The sequence below is a fragment of the Coturnix japonica genome, chromosome 2 (genome assembly GCF_001577835.2).
Source record: "Coturnix japonica isolate 7356 chromosome 2, Coturnix japonica 2.1, whole genome shotgun sequence".
In the NCBI taxonomy this organism is placed as follows: domain Eukaryota; kingdom Metazoa; phylum Chordata; class Aves; order Galliformes; family Phasianidae; genus Coturnix; species Coturnix japonica.
Window position 1 is genome coordinate 87,163,395 of NC_029517.1, and position 24,698 is coordinate 87,188,092.

At 41.1% G+C, this 24,698-nt stretch overlaps 1 protein-coding gene across 2 annotated transcripts in view; it reads right to left on the reverse strand.

Annotated features, from left to right (window-relative positions):
• Nucleotides 1–24,698, reverse strand: part of LDLRAD4 (low density lipoprotein receptor class A domain containing 4) — a 259,845-nt gene that overhangs the window by 116,347 nt on the left and 118,800 nt on the right. For both annotated transcript variants that reach the window (XM_032442619.1, XM_032442618.1), the window contains exon 4: nucleotides 21,078–21,218. In XM_032442619.1, coding sequence (XP_032298510.1) covers nucleotides 21,078–21,218 — 141 coding nt within the window. The remainder of the gene's footprint in view (nucleotides 1–21,077; nucleotides 21,219–24,698) is intronic.

Genomic DNA, 24,698 nt, shown 5'->3' on the forward strand with positions numbered 1-24,698 from the left:
TTACCATGTAAAGGCAAAAACAACATAGGAAGCTGCTGCTTGGTGCCAACAGAGTTTGGAAGATTTGCATGGTCCCAAATCCACTGTTATATTCCTGAAGCTTCTTCCGTATCAATACACATTCTCAACCTACTACAGGCACTTCGCCACTAGTTTGTTGTCTTTACCTTCTAAGTTTCTCTTCTTCCCTCTCAGGTGTCTCAAATGTTTCTGCTTTAATTCTGCCTTCTGCTAACAGGTCAGCCTCCCATTCTCATTTTCCACATTTTACATATTTCCTTCGGTCATTCACTGGCACATGTCAACAAAATTTACCCGCTAACCTGCCTGCTGATGTTGACATTTTCCAGGAAAATTTGCGTCACTGTACAAGGAACTTAAATAAAATGAAAAAAAATGCAGATTTCCTGGAAGATGTTAAATTAGAAATCCCTTATGCAAAATCCCTTCGGTTGTACAAAGACTGGGAACCCAGTGTAACGTTCCATCAGATAAACTCGAGCGCTGCCCTTTGCTCCTACACGTCAAGTAGTGTTTTCTGCCACCAGCTGCTGCTTCCACAAACCTGTATTTGGGACTTTTCTACTGTGCCACTGCTCAGCAGATGATGTGAGGGCACAACAAGCAGTTATGATGGATAAATACGCAACTGGATCACTGTATACTGAAGAGCCCTTTTGTTCACAGGGAGCTCCTACTTCCCAGCTTTTTAAATTTACATCAGGAGCTGCTGAGGTGTTTTTTTTTCCCCTTTTATTTCCTATCTGTATATTTTTATTGCTGGCTGTGATCATTACCTGAAGTGTATGACAGCAACTCTTCAAGAGCCAGCTATGCTTGCTTTCTTTTCAACAAGGCTCTCTGCAGTTTTCCTCCAACCCATTCCCATATTTTAAGGACTAAGACCACATCACTTCACTCTGTCTAAGACCCTCAGAACTTCAGAACATACTTGGATGACATGGAAGAAAATGCAGGATGCAATGACCAAACTTGACAGGTTCCTATTTCCAGCAATGAAAGTAACTGGAATTGTTACGCTCACTCTACATACCATAATCAAAGCTCCCAAATGAAAAGGATGCTACTCCTATTTGACAAATTTCTCACAATTTACCACCTTCCAACATCCAGATGCTATTATGCCAGTGCAGGCTTCAAAATCTGAGCCAAAAAAAGTTTTCAGCCTTCCTGTTTAGCTCAGAAAACACACAGTCTCAAGAACCACGTTTTTAAAAATCAAGCAGTACAACTGGTTGTATTTGCCTTTAATAAATGCTTACCTGACCAGGTAAGCACTTTTTTGACAGCAAAAAAAGTAGGATATAGGTCAAAACCCAAGGACACAAACATAACAGATGCAGTAATTTTGGGACACTTAGCACAGAAAGCTCCAGGGTAGAAGAACAGTTCTTTCCTTTTTGCAAAAGCATACATTGTTGGCATTTTTTTCCAGTACACTTGTTCAGAAGTGTGTATTTGGCTTTTTTACAGTCAGTAACAAAGAAAAGGTAAAAGATTAATCTGCAAATATTGGAATGCAGCTACAACAGCAAGAGGTTAAAGACAGAATTTTTTTCACAGGCAACAAAACCAGTCTAGACTGACGTAGAAAAAATACCATGACGTATAGTCTTGAATCCAGCTGAATACAGCAGATCCAATCAGCGAAATGAAATCCAAAAGTGAAGACACAATGCATTTTTTCAAAAGAACAAAGGAAGAAATCAATCGAGCTTATTTTATTGAAGATCATTAACTAGAATTCAACAAAAACAATTCCCGTCGTTTTTTTCTGGATGAACAACTAAAACCTACCAAATCAGAACACACTGATGAAGGCCTGATGTAGGAATTACAAATCCAGTTCTACTTAAGTACCAAAGAGGATCTGAGTGCACACAGGAGCAAAAAATTTTACATAGCAAAATTAATTTTATGTGGAACTTGGGAGAAAAATAGCTATTACCAGCAGAACTAAAAACTGCTTCTGAAGAACCGTACAGCTTCATTCAACAGTGGATTTTAATAACTGTTTGTTTGACATGAATAAATATTTAATATTGAATGTATACCACATGTAATATATATTAGCACTAAATATTAAAATACAATAACTTAATTTTCCTTGTTTATTGATTTCTTGTGATGGTTAGTTTATCTTGACTATGTTGTCCTATTGCATACATGAATTTCATCCAATGCTCTCTAGAGTTGTTTGGATTCTTTTTGCCCCTCTCTTCCTTTCATGTCCTCTTTGACTGGGCAGTTTAATTAATATCTATTTCTAAGAATAAGTGCTGTTCTGGAGAATCTAACTAAATGAACCCTGTTTCTGAGAAGACCTGTAGCAACACACCAAGCTCCAGTGAAACTTCATTTTACACAGAGAACAAATCCCTCCTTCAGACTGCTGTAACGTTTGACTTATCACTGGGAACAGGAAGACAAAGTTTATATTATGTTTTGTGGAAAAAATCCGTAGCATTTGGCTGAAGTTAACAGAGACTAAAATGACCTTCTCCCCAAAAACTTCTCCAGCTTCCAGAAAACAGCTCTTCGTTTACAGTGGGTGTCTCTGTACAGCTCTTCAGTAAACACATCCTCTTCCAGCACACTATTCAGACTACCTCTTACCCGGTGAGGTAACGTAAGTAAGTTTAAAAATAAATATGTTCATAAATAAGATATAAATAATTTGGAACAGGCACTGCTCATTAGACAGCGGTGCATTCATGCAAAGTAACCCCGTGACCTGACGCGGTGTATAAAACCCAGACTTCAACCCTACGCGGGTTCCTGAAATCTCCTCCAACAGCAGCCGGCATGGACCAGGGCACAGGGAGGGGAGGGAAGGGAGCAAAGCTGCCAGGTGATTTTTTTCATTAAACTTCCAGGGGCTCAAAGCTTGGCTTATGACACATGGAGGGAAAAAAATGATCCAGCAGATTCAGCACTGAATACTTCTTTGTTCTTTTTATTCTCACATATTTTGCCACAAAGAACAGAAGCAGTACTGTTAGACTGGAATATGTCACCGAACTCGATTCTTTTATCTGAAACCTAAGGCTAAATGACTTCTTTTATCTACTTTGCTGCTTCGCTGTCCCTCGCCAAGTGCCTGAATGAAAGCGAGGAAGCTCAGCGCCGTTGAACTTCCAGATGCCCATGGACCTCCTGACGCCACGCTTTGAAGGGAGGGAAGCAGACTGATCAGGCTAAAAGCATTTTAGGAGGCAAAACATCAAAAGATGGCAGGGAGCAGTGAGGCGAGACTATGGGCTGATTTCAGCCTTGGCACTGCTTTAAGTGGGAAGACAAGGCCTGGCCCAACCAGCCCCTTGCCCTGAGCTCCTCAGCAAGGCGCAGCCAAGGCAGCAGGCCCAGCCTGGGGAGAGAAAGCCAGTGTGTTGACATTCAGTGTGTTGATTTGCTGTCACACATTAACTACCTCAGGATGCAATCCAAGACAGCTCCCCTTTATGGTACAGATTTTGCTATACTGTACATCCACCTAAAAGTACTCTCTGAATGCATTTTGGGTGTCTAATACTCAGTATCTTTTTAAATTAAAATGTAATGTAGTAAACCTTTGTGCTTCATTTGCTGAAGTAACTGAATCGTAGAACCTTTAAGGTTGGAAATGACCTCAGAGAGCATCTAATCCAACCAGTGACCTGTCACCACCATCCCCAGTATCCACGCTTCTCAGTGCCACATCCACACGGTTCTTAACACCTCCAGCGATGGTGACCCCACCACCTCTCTGGGTAGCCCATTCCAGGGCCTCACCACTCTTTTGGAGCTATGGATCTTCTCACCAGCAGAGGTGTGAAAGACACTCAATGCTTGAAAGTTCTTTCTACTTTTATTAATTTGTGAATATCTCTATATTTAGTCCTTATGAAAGGAACAGACAAGATGAATGATGAGATATCCAGCGGGGGCTTAATCAAGGAAGTTCCTTTGGACTTAGTTCACAACGCACATTACTTCAGTGTAAGGTTCTTCTCATCCGACCCTACGAACAACTCCAGTTACAGATCTTCTTAATGACTGCCTAATTTAGGCATGAAAGCAACGATGAGGCTTACTGTCACCCCTAACCTGAGCTGAGACATCCTATATGAGCAATTATGACTCTAATCCAGTACCACTTGATTTCCCAATTGCTGAACAACAGATTATTGTTCCTTGTTTTCTTTGTGAAAACTTAGCACCATCAGGTGCTCAGTACGCCATACAGTGCCATAAACACAGATCTGTGGTGCCCCACCTGGAACAACATTCTTGCTATTAACACATGCACAGAGTGGCTGGTTGCAGACTGAGCACCACAAACTTTCCTGGTTGATGGTCACATTTATGAACACTGCAGAACTACTAAGAACCAAAAGTCCCAGGAAGTTAATAATAAAGCAGCTTCAAAACAGTCATAAGAGCGGGCAGCTGGGAACACGGGTGAACACAGCGAGTTTCAGATGGTGATAGCCATATGAGGTGGGGTGATGGCTTTGAGAAATACAGCAACCTTTCCTTCCCACCATCTGCCACACCTCCTGCTGTCTTCCCACTGGCTGACTGGTCAGGCAACCCTGCTCTGTCTACCACAAGTTATCCAGCTTACAGTCTCTCTACCAAATCTAACTTGATCTGTGCTCTCTCAAACTAACATTGGCTCTTCTGTGTTACTCCATCCTTCACGGACACACCTAAAAGATCCAGCTGCACTTCCTGAGGATCACCACCAATTTAACATTCCAGCACTGAAGTTTCAAGTCTTTTAAGGACAGCCAAACATACCTCCTCCAGGCCACGTACATTGTGAATATGTAATGTAACAACTGAAAAGCTGTGTTAAAATACACTGGTTCAAGGAGTGGGAGTATTGTGTAAAACTGCAGTACAAGCCGAGGGCTTCCACTACATGAAACTCAGTGTGGCTTATTTAAGCCTATCTTCAACAGGGTGTGGCTGCCAAAAGCCAAGAGGCCCAGCCAGTGATCTTGTGATGGAATTAAGTGAAGGATGCTTAGCCAAGAGGTTGCCTTGATTCCCATTTTCTTTCAAAACTTAAATAGCATTTGACGATATCTAGGGGCCCGTGGTAAGACTCAGAGATCAGTCTTCAGTAGTACCCTTCAGTAGGCTGAGTGATTCAGTCCCATGCAAAAGAAATACTCCTGCAAATGAAAGGGTTAAATGCTTGACACTACTTCTATCCAAACATATTTAACATAAGAAAGAAAATATGTATATACCAATGAAGATAAAAATATATACACCGATGAAGGAAAAAAAAGAACAATAACACTGCGCTATAGTCTTCAAACATTTGTTTTTATAGTTCTATCATTCAATTAAATTTCTCAGTATTTATGGCCAGTAAGCTCTCAGAATACTGTATTGTACTGCAGAGTAACATACCGTTTGTGGTGGAAACTGTGAAAATACTGTGTCGTGTACAATATAATTTTGTCTGCTTTCTTTTGTATTGTTGTGTTTATGCTAATTGTTTTATATTTTATGATAAACTGTTGAGGAATACAAGTTATGCAGCATCTTCACCCATACCTGGTGGTGAGGTGCTGGAAAAGGCTGCCCAGAGAGGTTTGTGGATGCTCCATCCCTGGAGATGTTCAAGACCAGACTGTCCTAGGCAATCTGGTCTAGCATCAGATCTGGAGTTTGGTGGTCCTGCCTATGGCAGAGGAGTTGGAACTTGATGATCCTTGGGGTCCCTTCCAACCTGAGCCATTCTATGATTCTATGATTCACTGACAATATTAAAAAATTCTGGTTTTCAAGACACAGCACCTGTATCTTCCTTCTTCCCCCTTTCATGTACAACATGAGGCATACAACAAGTTATGTTTCTTTTCTTTTTCTTTAAAGAGATAAGCTGATCACTAAGAAAATGCCGAATACTGCATTTCTTTTCCAGATTCATGTGATGAACATAGATATTTAAACCTCAGAAAGGCCTGCATCACATCTGCAGATTTCTAGCAGTTGTCAGCCCCACTCTGAAATCAGATTCTCTTTGGAAAAGCACCTCTGGAGCTGTTGGTTTTTCCCCCACTGGTTGACAAGTATAATTAATTAGAAGAGAGGTGTGTGTCTGTATGTATGTACGTATGAATAATGGAATGAGACACAGCTGGTAAAACTAGCAAAGCATAAATGTAATGTCTTGACCACTTGTCGCTATTACAAAATCTTACGGCATTTTTCCCTTGTGTATTAGTCTTGCAATGAGGATAATTAAATTCAGGCTACTTAAATCCTTAGCTTAAACAGCTCCTACAGTCATATATAGAAAGGTATTTGCATGTCTAGCTCATATTTAAGCGACTTAACTGCCATGGAGAACAGGAAGAAACACATCTTTTGAATGTGGTGCATAGACAATATTATTAAATAAAACTACGGAGAGCTTGCGCAGTCCTTAGTTTAGTTTCTGCTTATCTAAAATATCTACATACATATTTCCTACAATAACCAGTTATTCACATAGGTGGAATATACTGTGAAGTCTGTTATTGCTCTTTGTAAGTGAGAGACCATCACAGTAATGAAAAACACCCTCTGCATGGAAGGTCTTGAAATAATACTTCAGCTTTCTCACAAGAGAGGCCAGAATTAAAATAAAAAAATCTAATTGATATGGTTCAGCAAGCAGTTAGGTTCAGTTAGCCCTGGAGAATAGAGGGGAAGAAAAACTAATTATTATCATCATCTAATCAAGCTCGGTATATTGCAAAGTACTGCAAAATGTTGTGTCCGTGGGTGCCATTCAAAGGTCTCTGAAATCTATCTTTATTGCGCATAAACATTTTTGTACGCAGTTATTAACTTGACAAATGATGTCTTTATAGAATCTGTAATAGAAATTGTGGCCAAATATCTAACTGAAGTGTTCCAGGCAATATGCAGAAACAGTTGTGCTTGTGTAGAAATTAGGTTTCCCAACAGAGATCTCTGAAGCCCTGTTTGTACTTGACAGACATGCCTCGTTTTGCTTTTTTTTTTTTTTTGCTAGCCAACAAATCTCATCTGTATTCTGTAAAACACACCTTTCAACTGTGGAGGAAAAACAGTGTTTTAGCATTCTGTGGGGAGAGAAGATAAGGAGGGGGAGAAGAGGAAGGGAGGGAAAGAGGGATTATTTCCCCGGCTACCTGGAAGATAAAAACACTCTTCTAATTCACAAGCTTTTTAATACAGATAGAGGAGAAAGTTGTTTCAGGAAAGCGTGAGAATCATTTTACAAACAAAGAAATTGGATCAGAGGAAGATCATTTCTGCTTTTACATTCTGGCAGCCAAATTGGAGTCACCCTTTCTGATTTCCAGATGTTCCTTTTACCTGGAAGACAACACAGAGCACAGTAGTAGGTTAACTTAGAACCCCAGTCTGGCAACAGTACTTGTGCTATTTCTGCATGGTCCTACAGGGGTGGGCAGGGGCTTCCATGTACCGCAGATCTGGACTTGGTGCAAAACATAAAAAAGCTCTAGCATATCTATATGAGTGTGTGTGTGTGCATCTACTTTTAGGAAGTACAGCAAATGGGAACACTAATACTTGCATTTACGTTCTTAGACATAAAATAGTAAAATGTAAACTCTAGACAAACTGCCATAGTTCTGCTAAGGAGGAATTCATCATACTGCATACTACCATGCATCTCAACCCAGTGATGACAATTCAGAAACTGGCCACTCATTGCTGACTCTTAACTATAAGAGATAAGGTGAGAATCATCCAGGGTGGAAAGCTTTAAGTTGACATGGTTCTGGTTTTGTTCATCAGCATGACAGGGAGCAAAAGGAATGAGTCAGGTTTCATCTGCGGTGTTAACCCAATGCCATCTCTTCAAGGGAACAAGAAGCTGATGGCCCTACAGTCACAGCAATCCACACCAAGAAATTAATCTTTTGTAACGAGGACGTTCTAGAGTCCTCACTTTCAAAACAATGTTAATTGAAGCATGTTAGTTATGGTACAGTGTGGAGATTAAGACAAGTGTGAAAACCCAATGCAGGACTCTGTTCAATTAATCACACAAGTACCAATGTTGTTCAACATTCCAGCAGCTAATTAGCACAAGGATGCTATCTGAGTAATAGCTGGCTGGTGCAGAGATGACCACACATCTGTTCCCCACCTCTCTGCATCACTCTGCATGTTCACAGCCTACACACATTTCTCCCTCAAAGTCTTAATTAACAGACACTTTGTGTTGCAATAAGTAAAGACACTGTTATCACCTACTACAAGAAGAGAAGCTCTTCATATTTTGTCCACTAATGTCGAACAATTATATACGGAGTTCAGTAAGCTACATTTCAAGAGCAGACGTTTCTGAAGTTCTGGCTGATCACAGGAGCCTCATATAGAGGAGGGCTGTAGGAAGCTTGCTCAAACTGGCTGTCTCTGCCATTCCCAGTACATGTTTCCCATTAGCTTGCTCCCCTGGGCTGCTGGCCACCCCTCCCAGGGCCAGTGGTGCTGTGCAATACGCCACCCAGCTCTGACTGGCAGAGATACCAGTTCTCACTGCTAAGCAGCTCGATGTGCCAGCACAGCCTGCTATCCTCCTCCTATGAAAGGGAAACATAAGGCAAACCAGATTTCTGCTTTGTAAGGTATGACTGAAGGCTTGCATGCAATGCAAGTGATTACTTTTTAGTCAAGGAAGCTGCTCTGCAGGACTTTGATGACAGCTGCATACAAGTACCATTCAAAGTAACTCATAGAGACTTAAGATTCACATCACACATGGGAGCCCGCACACTGTCCTCCTAGACAAGGATGATCGGTTCTCTGTTTGGCTGAAGAAATGTCTTGTGCTCAAGTTCTCAGTCTGATCTTACAGTCACATACAAGGTACCTGTTTAAAGCCTGAATCCTCAGCCTCACACATTTCCTAAATAATACTCTGTGACTTCAAGTGGACTCAGTGTTCACAGACTTTCTCTCTTCAAATATTGTTGAATTCTTGCTTCCAGAACATGATGTAGTAGTGAAATCTATAGTCACTAAAGTGATGAAGAGAGGTTGCGGATGCCCCCTCCCTGAAAGCATTCAAGGCCAGGCTGGATGAGACTTTGAGCAAACTGGTCTAGAGCGACACGTCCCTGCCTATAGCAGAGGGTTGGAACAACATGATCTTAAAGGTTTCTTGAACCCAAACCATTCCATGATTCTATGACAAAGATATTATTATTTTCTTTAAATCAGCTTTGAAATGCACTGAGTGATCTTTTAGTCTTAGCACGCAACCAAGTTTCTGACCCACCTTCTCTTCACCACTCAGTTCTGTGTATGTATTTACCCGCTATTTATTGGCACTCGAAAGTAAACAATTTCAGACTTTCTGGTTTCTGTTCTCATCAGAGTTTGTTCACAAATTCTTTCTGCCGGTCTCCTATGTTTTCTACATCTGTTGCATGTTCCTGTGCTGGAACAGCTGAACACAGCATTCCAGAGAAAGGTGAAACGTTGATCTATCTATCACCACCATAACATTTCACATTCTGTTTTTATTGATTCAGAATATTTTATCTGACCACAACTATATTCTCTAAAGAGGTCTTAATTCAGCCCGTCACAGTGATACTTAGGTCCCATTCCTTAAATTACACAATTAATTAGGATCCAATAAACTGCATTAATAGCACATACTTTGCCCTCCAGTATGAATTACTTTGCATTAATTGAAATGGAATTTCATCCATTATTCTGTTCACTACTGACCTCATTTGATTAAATCTTTCCAGTGTACCTCTTCAGACTTCACTAACTTCAACCACACAACCAAATATCATTACATTACATTCATCATTTTTTAAGATACGCTGCCACCATTTTAGAATTATAGCTGACTGATGAAACTTACGCCTATTTTTCATTCATTCTTCATCAGAAAAGTCACATTTTTATGCAAATAGGTTTTTATGTACCTACTTAGAGTCTATTTAGCATATCCATTTCCTCACCCTTAGATGCTGACATGCAAGTGAAAAATTACATGTAAGTCTCTAAATACCAGACATTACGTGCTAATGTCAACAAACTGCACAAAGCACGTCTTTTCTAAACATTATTTTAATTCTCGTTGTCAGCTTCTCGTTGCATTTCTTCCAGTACAATACCTGTTTTACTGATGCTGCTACTGTTTAACATCTCTTCACAAATTTTTTCAATTACAAAATATTTTTGTCTTTTGTTACTTCTGCAAAGCAGATGAATATATTAACTCCATTTTATAAATCAACTAAGGAAGGGAAAGAATAAGGATTTACTCAGAACTGCATGGCAGAGCTGCCAAGAAAACCTGAGTTTTTTGGCGGGACCTATTCACTGATCACCAGTTCTTCCACTCTTTGTATCATTCCAGTCCTTCCTCCAGTCTTTCTAGCAACAAGAGAATTTATTTTTCCATGTATGCTATGCAACAGGCTTGTCAAAGGGGGACGCAATTTGAAACTTCTGTTTTATACCAAAGCAGATGCATTTGCTGGAGGAACGCAGCCAGCAACAAATACTCACGGCCAGTTGACTGATCATCTATATTGTAGCAGCATATCAAAAGTGGCAGGTATTCACAATGAGAGCTACAGCTAATTACAAACAGCCACATACACCTTTCATCCTGGTAATTATAACAAGTGAGCCAGCATTTCTTTGTCATGGAGGAAAATAAAAGTGCAAGTCTGCAACATAATGATTTCAGTCACTGTCTAGAAAGTGAGTGGTTGGAACGGTGATTTCTTAAGGAATATCTGAATCTACTGGAAAGACATCAGGATCATTTCTTACTGAAACAGCTGAAAGGTTCTTCAACACCACAGTGTTATTCTTGGTATTAGCTGTGATGTATTGAGCACAAATGAGGAGAATGAGTACGTGAAGGAGCGTGCCAGGGGCAGCCAGGCTGCGATGTAAAGAGTGCCATGTTTGCCAGGGTGAATGCTCTCCACGAGGATACAGACCCTCCCCCAGAAATCCCAAGGAGATCACTCTCTACTCAGGCTCTGGGTCTACATTTCCCCAAAGCATACAGTTTAACCTGGCCCAATGAGCGAGGATTGAGAAACAAGAGAAAACTACCTGAACATTAGCTGTAGATACGAAACACCAACCATCCGAGAACAGAGAAACTGACAATACCACAGACAGTAACGCACGCATCCTTACAGGACATCCTATTTGAATAAACAGAACCAGAGCCCATGCAGCCCTAATCATACCAGTTTGTCTATACACACACACTCTTTATCTTAGAGCACAAAAAAAAAAGGACATTCTAAATCTTGGTAAAATATAAAAGAAAGATTGTTTAGGAAAACTGTGCTGCCAAGAACACAATCATATCACCAGCAGCCCCCACACATTTGTTATTGCATTCAGCACAAGTGCAGGATGAACATCTGCACTGTAAAAATGCAGCCCATTAGCTCCTTCAGCTTGTTAGCATATTTTAATACTGTGATCACAGCTTTCTATTTCTATCAAGGTGCTACTAGGTGCCAGACTCAGTACTCGCATGGTGCGTCATTATTATCTCTATACCCCCCAGGATCTTAATCTGTCTTACTTCTGTGAACCTATTACATGGCAATGCAGAAACAGAAGAGAAGAGCAGGAAGAAATGTGAGAAGGGAAGAGGAAGCTACCAGTACAGCAATATTGCTGCCAAGGTAAGTAAAGCTGTGATCTTATCATGTATGGTTGGACTAAAGCCGTGTTACGTACACCTCCCTCTAGCCTCCCAGATTGTGTTATGTTAGAAAAAAGATCTAACACATACAGAAAGCAAGTCATTTAACAACTCTCTCTCCTGCCCCATTTTCCTTTAGCTCCTTACAGTGTCTTCGCATAAACAGTTGGTCAACTTTCTCATTTGTGGTTTAAACAGAACATGAAAAACATTTTAATCCTAATTTTAATCTGAAATGTGTAACTAAGGGAATTGCTATTTTTAAACCAAGAGAGCAATCCCAAATAACTCCTTGAAAGGAGCTGAGGTGCAGAGCTTTTCATGTTGCTGCTGCTGTTTGTCTCAGTGCTACCTAACCTGTGTTACATAAGACACACACGCAAATAGAACAGAACGGAGGGCATGCCTGCTGTAATGTATGCACACATACACCCACAGCATCTGACACCCGTGTGCGACACAGGCGGGGTGACAACTGTGTCTTTTACATGCAGAAGACTCTATGTGTGCATCTTGGTTCTTAAGCATCCAGGTCAAATTTAAGCCTACATTCATTACTAGATGAACTTGGCCCACTCTTAAATATAAAGCTGTCAGAGATCATGATCATGACCAAAAGAAAAAAGAAAGCTCCACAAAAATACAAAAACCCACCACAAAATCACTTTCCAAAGGACAGAAGTCCCGTGTTCTTCCTGTGGAACAGCACAGCATTCCTCCAAAGAACCACGTTCACTGGGAAAGGCGTAACTGCTTGGCTAATTTACTTATACTCTTCCACTCTGCATCTGCGAGAGTGGTCAGTGCCAGATTCAATACTGAGCTGGCTGAGCCTTTGATCTGACCCAAGACAGCTGTTCCTAGGAACACATTTAACTAGCTAGTATGACTCCAGTAAGCCCATGTCTTAAGCCAAACTAGACTTTGCTACTGAGAAAAAATGCTATAATACTTTCTGCTACTATGAGCTCCTTCCAAACAAACATAAATCCAGTAATGCTCACTGAGAGACGCCCTCTTCTAAATTCTGATGCTTCATTCTTCTGCTACATTTCTCTGGGGAAAAAAAAAAGGGACAGATATTTTGGACAGTGGTTTTCAGAGAGAGAGAGATGGGGGGAAAGCGACAAACAGCTCTTAATTCCCAAGCTCTCTTGTATTCAGGCAACTATCTTTAGGCATATGTTTAAGTGGTTTAGCAAGACGAAGACTAAGGCATTTACTAACCCTGCAGTTTCATGGGGACCTTAAACCAGTCAAAGATACACCACCACTGAATGCAGCACTCCCATCTGAGGCTGTATCGCCCTCCACTTTTTGCTGGCACAAACACAGTTGAGCTGAGAACAGAACTGAAGACATAACATTGGCTGAAAACAAGTACAAGTTTCTCGGGGTTCATAAGAAGCAAATCAGGTCTCCAACCCAACTCCTGTCCAGCTGCACAAACCTCTGCACAGGGACATTGAGCCACTAGCTAAACATGTGTACAGCTTCCAAAAACAGTTTGTAATGCTCCTCTAGGCATCTGTATTAGCCAAGCACACACAGCACAAATGCAGTCTTCCTAATGTACCCTTACCATTGCTAACAGATCTGAATGAACAAAAGAATGATGGCTTTAAAATTCATGCAGGAAGACTCCAGAGCTGCATCTTAAACTCAGAGAGGCTTAGCCAGACCATTCCAAGTGCAGTGTACAGCACGACCCCTGCCAACACCAGTGTACAAGGAGGAAGCGGAGCAAGGAACAATACTTAGTAATGTGAACCGAAAATAAAATCAACACAAGTTGCTTGATGCCATTCTGTATGATTTCTGATGTGGTGTCTGAACACCTGTTAGTTGTGCATGAAATATTGTCTGACAATAACTGACACACAGTTTGTTCTCTTTCGCTTTTGGGTGGGTGAAGAATTGTGCTTTTGGCATGATATCGTGCCGTGGTTTCTGTACTTTATGCTTAGGCCTGTATTTGTGGAACATTTCTGCTTCTACACACTTCTCATAGAGAGAACAGTTTGACAAAGAGTGCTCCCCAAGTGTGCAAGAGTCCGTCTGGCTGCCTCACACTGGCTCACAAGGAGCTCCTGTCTCTTGCAGAGCCAAGCACACCTGTAACATGGAAAGCCATTCCATATCTGATGCGTGGCATTACTCCTCTGAGTTTGCCAACTTGAAATTTAGGCCCTCTCTCAGACACATGAAAGTCAGTCTTTGAGTCAAGATTTTAATACACCGTACGCTTTGAGAATATAAAATTCTCTTTTGCATCTGTAAGAAATCAGCAGCAGAAAATGGAGACAAGAAGAAAAAAAGGCATTATTAGACATGATCTTACTAAATTGAAATGTTTCCTACTACATGACGTTTCCTAAAAGCTACCAGGAACTGAAGGAGGGGTGAATGAAACGCATGTGAAGAACAAACAGAAACAGTTCTAACAAGTTCTGTTTCTAGATCCTTTTGATTAAAGGTGATACAACTGACTTACATAGCTCACAAATGAATAATACAGCATTTCAGAGCTCTTGGAATTCCCACACTTGAGTCTGCATGGCACTGAGCTTTTCTTTCTTATCTCATTAACTGTACAAATATGATTAATGTTCATCTGGAAACTTTGTGAAATGGAAATTCCTCACCAGGAGCCACATTCAGCTTGTAAGCAGATGCAAATACCTGATGTCGTACTGGCATATTTCAGGGCTGTTACTGGCCATGTATGCATGTCTGGCTTGTCCAAATTGCTAACAGCAGAATGCTCCAAGAGAAAAGTGAGTACATTCCAGCATTACCAAGTTCCTCTGAAGTTTTATGACAGGATTCAGAATACAGAATGAGATCAGCAGCCTACTTCAGTGCTTACACTAAACGCCAGGAGAAATGGCATTTTTAAAAGTAGACACAAAATGCCAATGTAAGAAAAAATGAAGAATACACCTTTACTCTTCCCTTTTTTCAAGAACAAGACTGGTTTAAAGTACCTCAAGAATGAAGGCAGCATTACAGGCTGAAAGCAAACTGGATATTCTAAATAACAAGTTATCTGTCTGGAACTTGGTTTTACGTAGATATAAAATCTAGAATGTCACCACTTATTTTGTGCCACAAAACCCAGAGGACCCTTAGTGACCAAATGAGTCACCATATGTATTAATTTTTTGTTGTATTTCACCAGTCAAAAAAATACTCATCCCTCCAGCTACATCAGAAAAGTTTTGCTTGCTTATCATTAACTATCCTTAGAGACAGAGAAAGGGAAAGTGGCAGCAGTGGCACATGGTGTCCCTTTGGCCACGCAGTGCAGGCAGCCCCGTGTGCCCTCCCCTATAACCACTTGTGCTGTGGGGAGCCACAGTGGGCAGCAAGGACAAAACTTTCCACACCAGTGGGCCACATCCAGAGAAGGGCAGCAGCAGTGTGCTTCCAGGTGTGCTCTACCACAGAGCCAACCGATCAATGTAGTGACTGCGCAGTCCCACTCTCATGCACACTCTACAGCTCTCCCAGCCACCAGCCCTGCCAGGCTCTGTATCCGAACAGAATCTCTGTGCATTGCCAGCGCATATATAGCTGAAATCAATAGTGCCGTAACACCGCAGCACTCCTTCCCTCTCCAAAGACAGGGGAGCTTCAGCTGAAATCAGCACAGAGCTGCGGTGGGGAGCAGGCCCCGCTGCCGGCCGCGAGGCAGGCCCACATTGATTGCCATCTGATTAGAGGCAGTGTGTCCTGACTTTCCCCAGTCACTTAAGCCGGCGTCTCGTTGCTTGTCCTTAGAGACCACAGCTCCACTCAGGCAGAGAGCGTCTAGACAGTATTCATGATCCATCTGTCTGGCACAGCCAGGCTGATGACAAACTCTATTAGAACCGAAACAATTTTTTTCTCTCTTCCCTCCTCCCATCTCCCTTTTCCTCTGAGAAGCAGTAATCTGACACTGAAAATTACTATCATTGTTGCAATTCTCAAAATAGCAGTGCCAGACTTTCATTAACATCAACGCTAGACTGCTAAATATTTAAAGAAATGGATAAATTTCACCTGAAGTGGGACAGCCCGGCACACATGAAAGCAGAAGCACAATCAAAATGTAAATCTAAGCGGTTGTTTTTATCTGCGCGAATTCGGTGTCACAGTCAGAGGGGGATGCCAAAGGTCTCCTTAAACAAAATATTTTCCTTTGATTGAGCTTTTTGTTTTTCAAACAGACTCGTGCTCCAGCCCCCCGCAGATCCCTACAAAGCTGAGCGCTGACAGCAGTAGGAGGGGTGCTGAAAGGGAGAGCCAGAGAGCTGCGGTGCGGCTCCTTTTTTACCTCGCCGAAGAAAATGAACTCCCACAGCAAGCCCTGCTCTGCCAAAACAGCCCCTGCGCATCGGCTCCATCAGCGCCAACAACTTGAGATGCAGACGTCATTTTCACTTGACGAGACGGATTCGTTTCCCTGTTTTATTGTTCTCCAAACGCTCCTACGTGTCAATATTTGTGTTCAATATGCCCGTGAACACTGGCGGATCATAGCAAAGTCTTCCCGTGCTGTTTTCTGCAGAAAAACAAACCCGAATCTCCACCATCCCCAAAAGTCACAATACCACTCAATTAGAGGAACTTCAATTCTGCAGTCTACAAGCAGACCACAGACTACACCTCCCACTTCCAAATCTAATTTACTTCTAGCGGGACAAGGCAGGTTGATCATTTGTTACGAAACAAAGGGAAACTCTCTAACAAATGAACTGTGTCCTGCTGGAAACACATGCATTGTTCCTATTCCACAGAGCCCAAATTCTTCATGTCACGTGCAGCTGCAGGCTGCCCACAAGGCCAGGTCTTTCCTATGCTTAAAATTCTACAGTGAGCTGTGTTTTTCCAATCACAGCTTCACACACAATATACTCAGTCTCAAAACAAAGTTTAAGACTAGTCACCTTCATCAATACATATTCGTGGTCGAGTGAAATAAAAACAAGAAATGAGCCTTTCAGGAGCTGGCATGGGCTCCTTGAAAAGAGGCTACCTGCAGTAAAATAAAGAGAGCTCGCCGAGCGACCTCACCTAACCTACTACCCTGACACATTCCGCTCTGATGCCTTTGCATGCCTTTTGACCTACTAACACCTACTGGATGGCAACTTGTGTTGTCTGAAACCAGTTTCTAACTCACATGAGCTAACAGAGCCCTTGAGTCTCTTCATGCCATACAGAACCAAACCTCAAATGTAGCAGCATTAGGAAACCTTACCTACTAGTCAGGAGAGGAAAATGAATAAAACCAAAGGCTGCAGAAATGCAGGATTTGTTTAACTTTGCATACGTGCACCTCACTAAGTTCAGCAACATTCAGAAAGACTGAATTAACAGCCTCCACACAGAGACAGATGAGAATAGCAAGGAGAGATGAACACCCAGCCTATGGGATTAATCTACCCTTAACACAAAGCCATTGCGTCTGCTGTAATCATAAGATCCAGGGAGCAGGTCACCCACAAAAAGTAGCTGTCTATGCTGCTGCTCATGCAATGTAACTAAACCAAACAACAAGCTGCAACAAGACATGCTGGATTTGGCTGCTGGCAGGAACACAAATGAGAAATGCCTCAGTAGCCAGGAAATATAAGTTACCACTTACACCAGCATACTGCTGAAATAAACTGAAGCGGGGCTTCCCTATAAAAGCTTATTTAGACGTCGTGTGGAGGCAGTCTGTATGTTACCATGAAATGAGATTATTATTGCTTCTTCAGGACAGAAGGTCTGAATACAGTGGGAGAAAGGGATCCTTTGGGGAAAAATAAGTCCATGGGAAGAAATACCACACGAATGCTGACCTGGTCTGGGTAAAGACCACAGCAGTTCCAACAGACAACAGGCAACCTTGCTCAGATGTATACCAGCACACACACTGCTCTTTTCAACAGTGTCCTGCCCATTCAAGAACTGTGCACAAGAAGATGCAAGAATACACTGACATATAACACTAACCAGCCTAGAAATTAGCACTTAAAAAATCCTGTTTTCCTTCTTTTTTGATTCTCCTGGCTGTAATTATTTCCTTTTTACAGTGCTGTGTTACCTATCTACTTGCCACTACGCAGAGGCCAACTGACGTACGTATTTCTGCACTGGAAGGCAGCATCACCAGCTAGGACATTTCTATCACGTATATTCTGGTACACTCTGACAGAGATTGCCATTAAAATCATTGATGAAAAGCATGGAAAAGTTTCATAATTCAAGATGCTATCCCTTTAAAGCCTGGAGACCACACTTCCACAACTATTCTCTATTTCTTTCTCAAGGCTTGAATAGGCCAGTACAGCTGCCTGCCACATTCCTGGTGACTTTCCTTCCTGTTACCAGTTGACAACAATTGCTACCATTTAATAGAGAGAACATAAAAAATATCATCAATCCTCATTTCTTTTAAATATTGTTTACAGCAGTAGCATTTTTCTGCTTGGCTTTCATCTTTTTTTCTGTTTGGTTCACCCTCAGGTCCACCGTTTTACTATTTAATGTATTTAATTTAGTACAGAAGTCCCTTCATCTACCAGCATGTGTCACACAGTCGCCACTGCAATGAAAAAGTAGTCACTATTGAGGTCCAAAAAATTCAACAAATAACCAACCACCCCTTCTGCCACAAGGGAAACAAGAAGTTACATACTTCAGGATGCCCTTACCAATAAATGAAATATTTCCTCTTCAAGCTACTAATTGGCCCAGTTGTTACAAAAGTAGCAGACAACAAAACTGTTTATGTCATTATTCCACTTCACTCAGCACTGGGGAGATCTGAAGTAGCGGAACTACCACTCTGGACACTGTATTTTATAAGGAGTCAGATAAAATGAACAAACTAACAGACTTGAGGAAACAATTTAAATGAAATAAGTTGGTAATTTTACTTTCTAAGTCTTCCAGAGGGTAACTGAGCTGCCTGCATGGTAGCCATCTTGACACATGTAAAAGGCTGATATGAAAGAAGCAGACCATGCTGAACTCAGCTCCTGTGAAGCAGCCAACTGCTGCTGAAGGCTTCTTAGAGACAAATTCTGTCTAGTTTGGTGTGGGTAAACTTCATCTTCCTGAGGCAAGAGGAGCACCAGCTAGCTTCCCGCATGGCTGCCTTTTAGGCCTGCCTTTCTTCGTCAGGGCAGTGAACTGCTCAAATGGCCCAGGGGAGAGGTAATTTGAGGGACATTGGGAAGTCTACCAACCCAGGACCAAACAAGTAATGATTTGAAGATTCCAAAGGCCTTTGTGGGCTACTGAACAATGGCTCAATCCATGAGGCTTTAAGAAATCAAATGGACCACATGGATCCCACTGAGGAACTCGCAGGGTGTCCCTTGGTGCCTGTAGTCCATCCACACACCCCCCAACAGCCACCCCAAGCATCACACGAGCCTGTACAACAGCCTACAGTGCAGTCTCCATTAACACCACCAAATAAGGAAATAAATGTTCGTACCCAGAGCAATTACAGTCTCGTGCCTGTAATATCACCAAGCTTGTACAAAGATTTCCAAAATATGCGACAGTGCCCCAGCTGTAGCTTGTTTCCAGCACTATACCCCATCCTTCCCCCCACCTGCTACCACACAGGTTTTCCAAGCTCCTTTTGGTCAAACAGTTGTTGACTCAGAGACAAAGGGGCCCAAGGAGGCTGTGGATGCCCCATCCCTGGAGGCATTCAAGGCCAGGCTGGATGTGGCTATGGGCAGCCTGGTCTGGTGGCTGGCAACCCTGCACATGGCAGGGGGGTTGAAACTGGATGATCATTGTGGTCCTTTTTAACCCAGGCCATTCTGTGATTCTATGATTCTAATGGAGAAGATGCAGTGTTTCAGTCAGAAAACCCCCCTTCTTTTACTTTCAAGATCTGCACGTACAAAGTATGCGGCAGTGTTTTTTGACAACTCAAAAGCCAAAGCTAGCCTATATTCATGGGGAAATAAATGTGACGTTCTGATCTGGACCTGAGTGCTTTTGTATGACTTCCATTACAAAAAACAAAACTGAAGCAAGATAAAATGAAATAACATAAATGCACATATGCAGCATTACTATTTAAAAACACTTGATATCACAGCAGAAGTACAAGATTAGTCATTTAAAAACATGTTAAATTGAAGGTTAGAGGGAAAAAGGGGAAGGGAGTACATCCCACACCTGTCAATTTTCTGCTATCAATTAACTCCTGTGATTATAAGATGTTTAATATTGCATGTGTTCAATGCAAAAATTACAGATACATGCTGCTTGTAATTTCTATTATTAATAGCAACATAATTAACACAGATATATCATAGCCAGTCACAACTAGAGATCAAACAGCTTTTCAAGAGCCGTCATTATTGGCAGAACACCACCAATGGCAAGCACTGCTAGACACTTCATTCCATACACTAGTTTCTCCACCAGACACTGACCAGTGGAGGAACCTATTGATCTGTGGCAAACAACTGTCAATCATATCAGAAAGGAAACGGTTTAGTGAGCATCTGACAAATTGTCATCCTCCTAATATATGTAATGCTTGTTTTTACTATCCATGCATTAAGTAAAGTACTTCTGAAAGAACAATTCTCATCTTTTTAAAAGTAAATATTAAGGTAATGCAGTACCCTGATATATGACAGGAAATCATCACAGTAACAGCACTTCTCTTGCACCTGTAGACCAGAATCATTGGAAAACTTCCCCTCTACTCATAAAGCTGAATTGTGGTTTAAAAACAGTTGAAGAAGATACAAAAAACAAAATCAAAATGTGATTTTGGTGTCCATCAGTGAAGGCAAAGCACTGAGAGAGGAACTCTGTCACTTCTGAGATACTCAGGCACCGCAGAACAGCAAGTAAAGCTATTTTAAATGCATACCTCCAAAAGCTCAGTGAGCTACCAAATTAGTGCTGATCTCTGCACTAATAAAATACATACAATGACTGAAACACCTTCTTTAATAGTCTCAATAGCATGTGAAGAACATCATACACACAAAGTACAAAACATTTTTCAGAAGTGGAAAACAATTGGAAAACTTTTTTTTTCTTTAATAGCTTCAAATATGATGCTTTCTTTCTCAGAAGCCACTTATAACTCACACAGATGAAACCTCTTTACCTACAGCACAAACTCCACCACTCCCCTCCACATAACCTCAACTTTCCAGATTCAGACACCCACAGAAAGCATGTTAGACAGTGCTGCTGGTTCAGTGCTCTGTCTCAGCTTCCCTAGATACGATACAGCAGACCAGGTTTCTGAAGACACCAATTTCTGAGGTAACAGACATATGCCACATACACATACAGGTGCACACGAAGAGCAAGTACTCACAGCTAAAGATGCCTGGAGGTGGATGCTCTGTTACAAGCAGACAGTTCTCTTCATCACTGTTATCCCCACAGTCATTCTGTTGGTTACAAATCAATGAACCAAGATACAAGCATTTACCACTGGCACAGGTGAATTTGCACTCTGAAAGGCAAAAAGGAAATCAAAACAAAAATTGATGAGGAAATCAGTGTTTATCTTTTTCACTACCTAGAATGACTGATATTAAAAGCAATCGGCATTTTTCACATAGATGCTATCTTGGTGGATGGGTCTTTCATACTTCATCACCAAAGTAAATAATGTATTTGTAAGCACTGCAAATATGAATGATGTCTGACTATACGTGATAAATTTTAGATCACTAGAATCAATCCACTAATAAACCAGATTTGCCATTTGGAAAATTCAGCTTATTTTTAAAAAGACAAAAGATTTTTCTAGTTCACATTGCTTGTAGTTCACTTACAACGCGGACTGTGTTCTCACCTATGTTTGTGCAGCACTTTATGTATGTGGGGCTGGACAGCGCTGGGAATAAATATAATCATTGTCCCACCTTAGGAAAAAGAAGCCTTGCCCAATGTAAAACAGCACCAGCTGTAAGGCAGTAGTTATTCTGTAACCAGCAACAATCCCGTCCAGACACAGACAATTATTCCTTATAACTACCTTCCCAAAGCCAATCTGTCGGTCTCCCAGTTAATTACAATCAAGCGCTCACTGCCTGCACACTGAGCACACACATTTCATTTGCTTTTTTTTTTATTTTTAGAAGGAACTCTAAAACCTCCATAAAGCATCTGGATGCTATATGTGGGCTTGCTGTGTTCCTTTACATTTCATTCACTGCAAAGAAACGAATGGTTTGCTAAATATGGTTTAGTCACAAGGAGGAATTCCTCTGAGATCAGGTATTTAAACAAAAACATCATTACCTCAAGCTCATTTTTAACCACTCTCCCTTTTTCCTTTTGTGCCAAAGGATGTAGTCTGCCTAACTTAACGCACTGGACTGATCCCCATATCCTCAGAGACCACGTCAAGGTAAAGCTCCTCACCTTGTCTCCCTCTCAAATTTTTAGCTGACATGAGAACTACATACTTACCTGCTCTGGGTGACCAGGATGGACAATGGCCATCCTTGGCCTCCTGTTTACTGATAAAGATTCACTGAGTTCCATTAGGAGCTGGTGGAATTAGAGCCTAGTGTCTACTCATGGTGGATGCTTTTCTTTAACTTTCTGAGCCCAGTCAGACAAGGCTTCAGTCTGACTTACTTGTCCTCTGTCTGAAATGCTAATAGCTCAGTATTTAAACACGGCATTATGTATTGAGGGTGTCTACTTGGTCGATAATTAAAATTCCATTGCCCTTCAGCTAAACTGATCATTTAAATGTCACCTCTAGAAACAAAGCTTAATAGTAAGCATTTGAGATATAATTAAGAATTATTCACAGAAACATAAATACCATTATAAAAAGCTTTTTCACTAGGCTTGTTCCAAGGATAAATTACACTAGTGACACAGAAAAGAGGACGCATTATATCTAGACAAATTATAGTATAATGATTACACCTTTAGCATGTTGACAAATTCTGGTGATTGTCATTCCGAAGCAATGGCAAAGGAGATGGAACTAAAACCAAGAAACACTCACATGCCTTTTATTTAAAGTAGTTTGGGCTGGCTGATTCTGCTTAAGAGAGATGATTTTTATCTTCAACATGTGTTCATCTCCAGCAGCCTCAACAGGAGAGTTCCCATTAATCTTAACAGTACAAGGACTGGACTTGCACTGAACTGAGAAGACAGGAGCTATAGCTAAAAAGACCCTAAAGCAGTTACTGAGGCTCGACATTTGCACACTTGTATATGAAGTACAACATAACCATGGTAATCACCGGGGGGTGGGGAGGAGGGGGGAAATAAATTGGGAAGGGGAATGAAATCATTTTTGGTAGCATATTTGCTTTGTTGCTACAAGTGATTTGCAGGCCTCTCTCTGAAAACTTCACCTCTCAAGTATTAATGACATCTCCGTACGCATACCAGCAAGAAGTTGCTGCAGTAAAATATATGCATCAACATGTGCAACATGTTAAAATGCTACTTAAGAATATAAATAAAAGCTGTAATATGCTACATAAGAAACACAAGCATTTCCTGTGTGCTTAGAATATGTATTTGTATTGCACTTGGTCAAACTGCACTTAAAAATCAGTGAGTATTTCCCTAAGTAAAGTCCTCAAGATTTATGAAGTATTTAAATTATTGAGTCAACTATTAAAGTATTTTTCTGCATTCCTCATCCTCTTCACCAATGACAAAGAACTGAAAAGCCATTCAAGGCCTTGACTAAAGAGAGTAAGCCTTTGAAACCCAAGAAACTAAGAAGGCTATTAAACACTTACTTTTGCAAAGGAGACAGAAAAGATCTGTCTCAATACACCGCACTTAGGGCTCATTTTTGCAAACTCACCAAGTAAGAAACTGGAACAAGATAAGTGTAAAGCTGTCCTGGAAGATCAGAAAAGTTGGCCTGAAAAGGTTCAGTCTTTGCAGACATTTTAAATGGGCACAACAGAAAAGGCAGAATGAAAATCACTACAAATTGCTGAGATGTTCTCAAAATTAGAGTAGCAACTGACATGCTGCTTTCTATTTGAAAGAGAAGTATCGAACACCACATTGCTTGAAGTCAAAATATATAGCATGTCACTCTGGCCACATTTTTTAGTTCTTTACTGTGTCTTCATGTTCAGCCCTAACATAAAGCCTCATGGCTGATTCCCCTAACATTCCCCTCGTGGCTGATATAAAATGCTCAAGCAATATGTCAACTCAAAAGCAACTAAAGCTAAGAACTTTGAGTTTCTATTTGCCACCAGATTATGGTCTTTAGACAACAGACCACATGAAGCATTAAATTTTTAGTAGCTCTCTGAAAGTGCTGTATTTTAACAAACATTATTGTAAGAGGATTAACCAGAGAGAATTTGTGATATAAGTTTGTTGTTTTTTTTTTTCCAGATAACACATTGCATTGAAATTTGGATTCAGTATTCCATAGCTACTTGCCTCTTCCCCAGGACATGAACATCACCATTATGAAAGTGAATTAAAAAGGAGAAAAAGAGTTCTGAGACCTCTTGTCCCCTGCTGATGTCCCCATAGACACTGGATGGTCACTCTCTATACTACAGGAATTCTTCATTCACTATAAAAACCTCCATCTCAAGCTATGCCATTACGCTGTGCTGGGCCTGACCGGGATGGAGTAAACTTTCTCCAAAGATGAAGCAAGCCAAGTAAGTCTGTGGAAATATGGCTGAGATAAGATCCATTCCAAAAGAAGACATGCAAAAAAAATCATCATGGAGTGGCTTAGAACTGGGAAAAGCTAAAATTGATGCATACATGAGATCCCAAAGACACCCAGAAGTACATGTAAAGAGCAGTCTAAGCAGTCAGACAGCCGACATTACACACAGGACAGCACTTTCCATGTCCTAAATCTAGAACTATCCAACAAAGCCTTTCCAAGTATCTCCAAAAAGGACTTCTCTATAGAGGTTTGGTTCATTGTGTCTTCCTTTATATTAAATTAGGAAAAGCACCG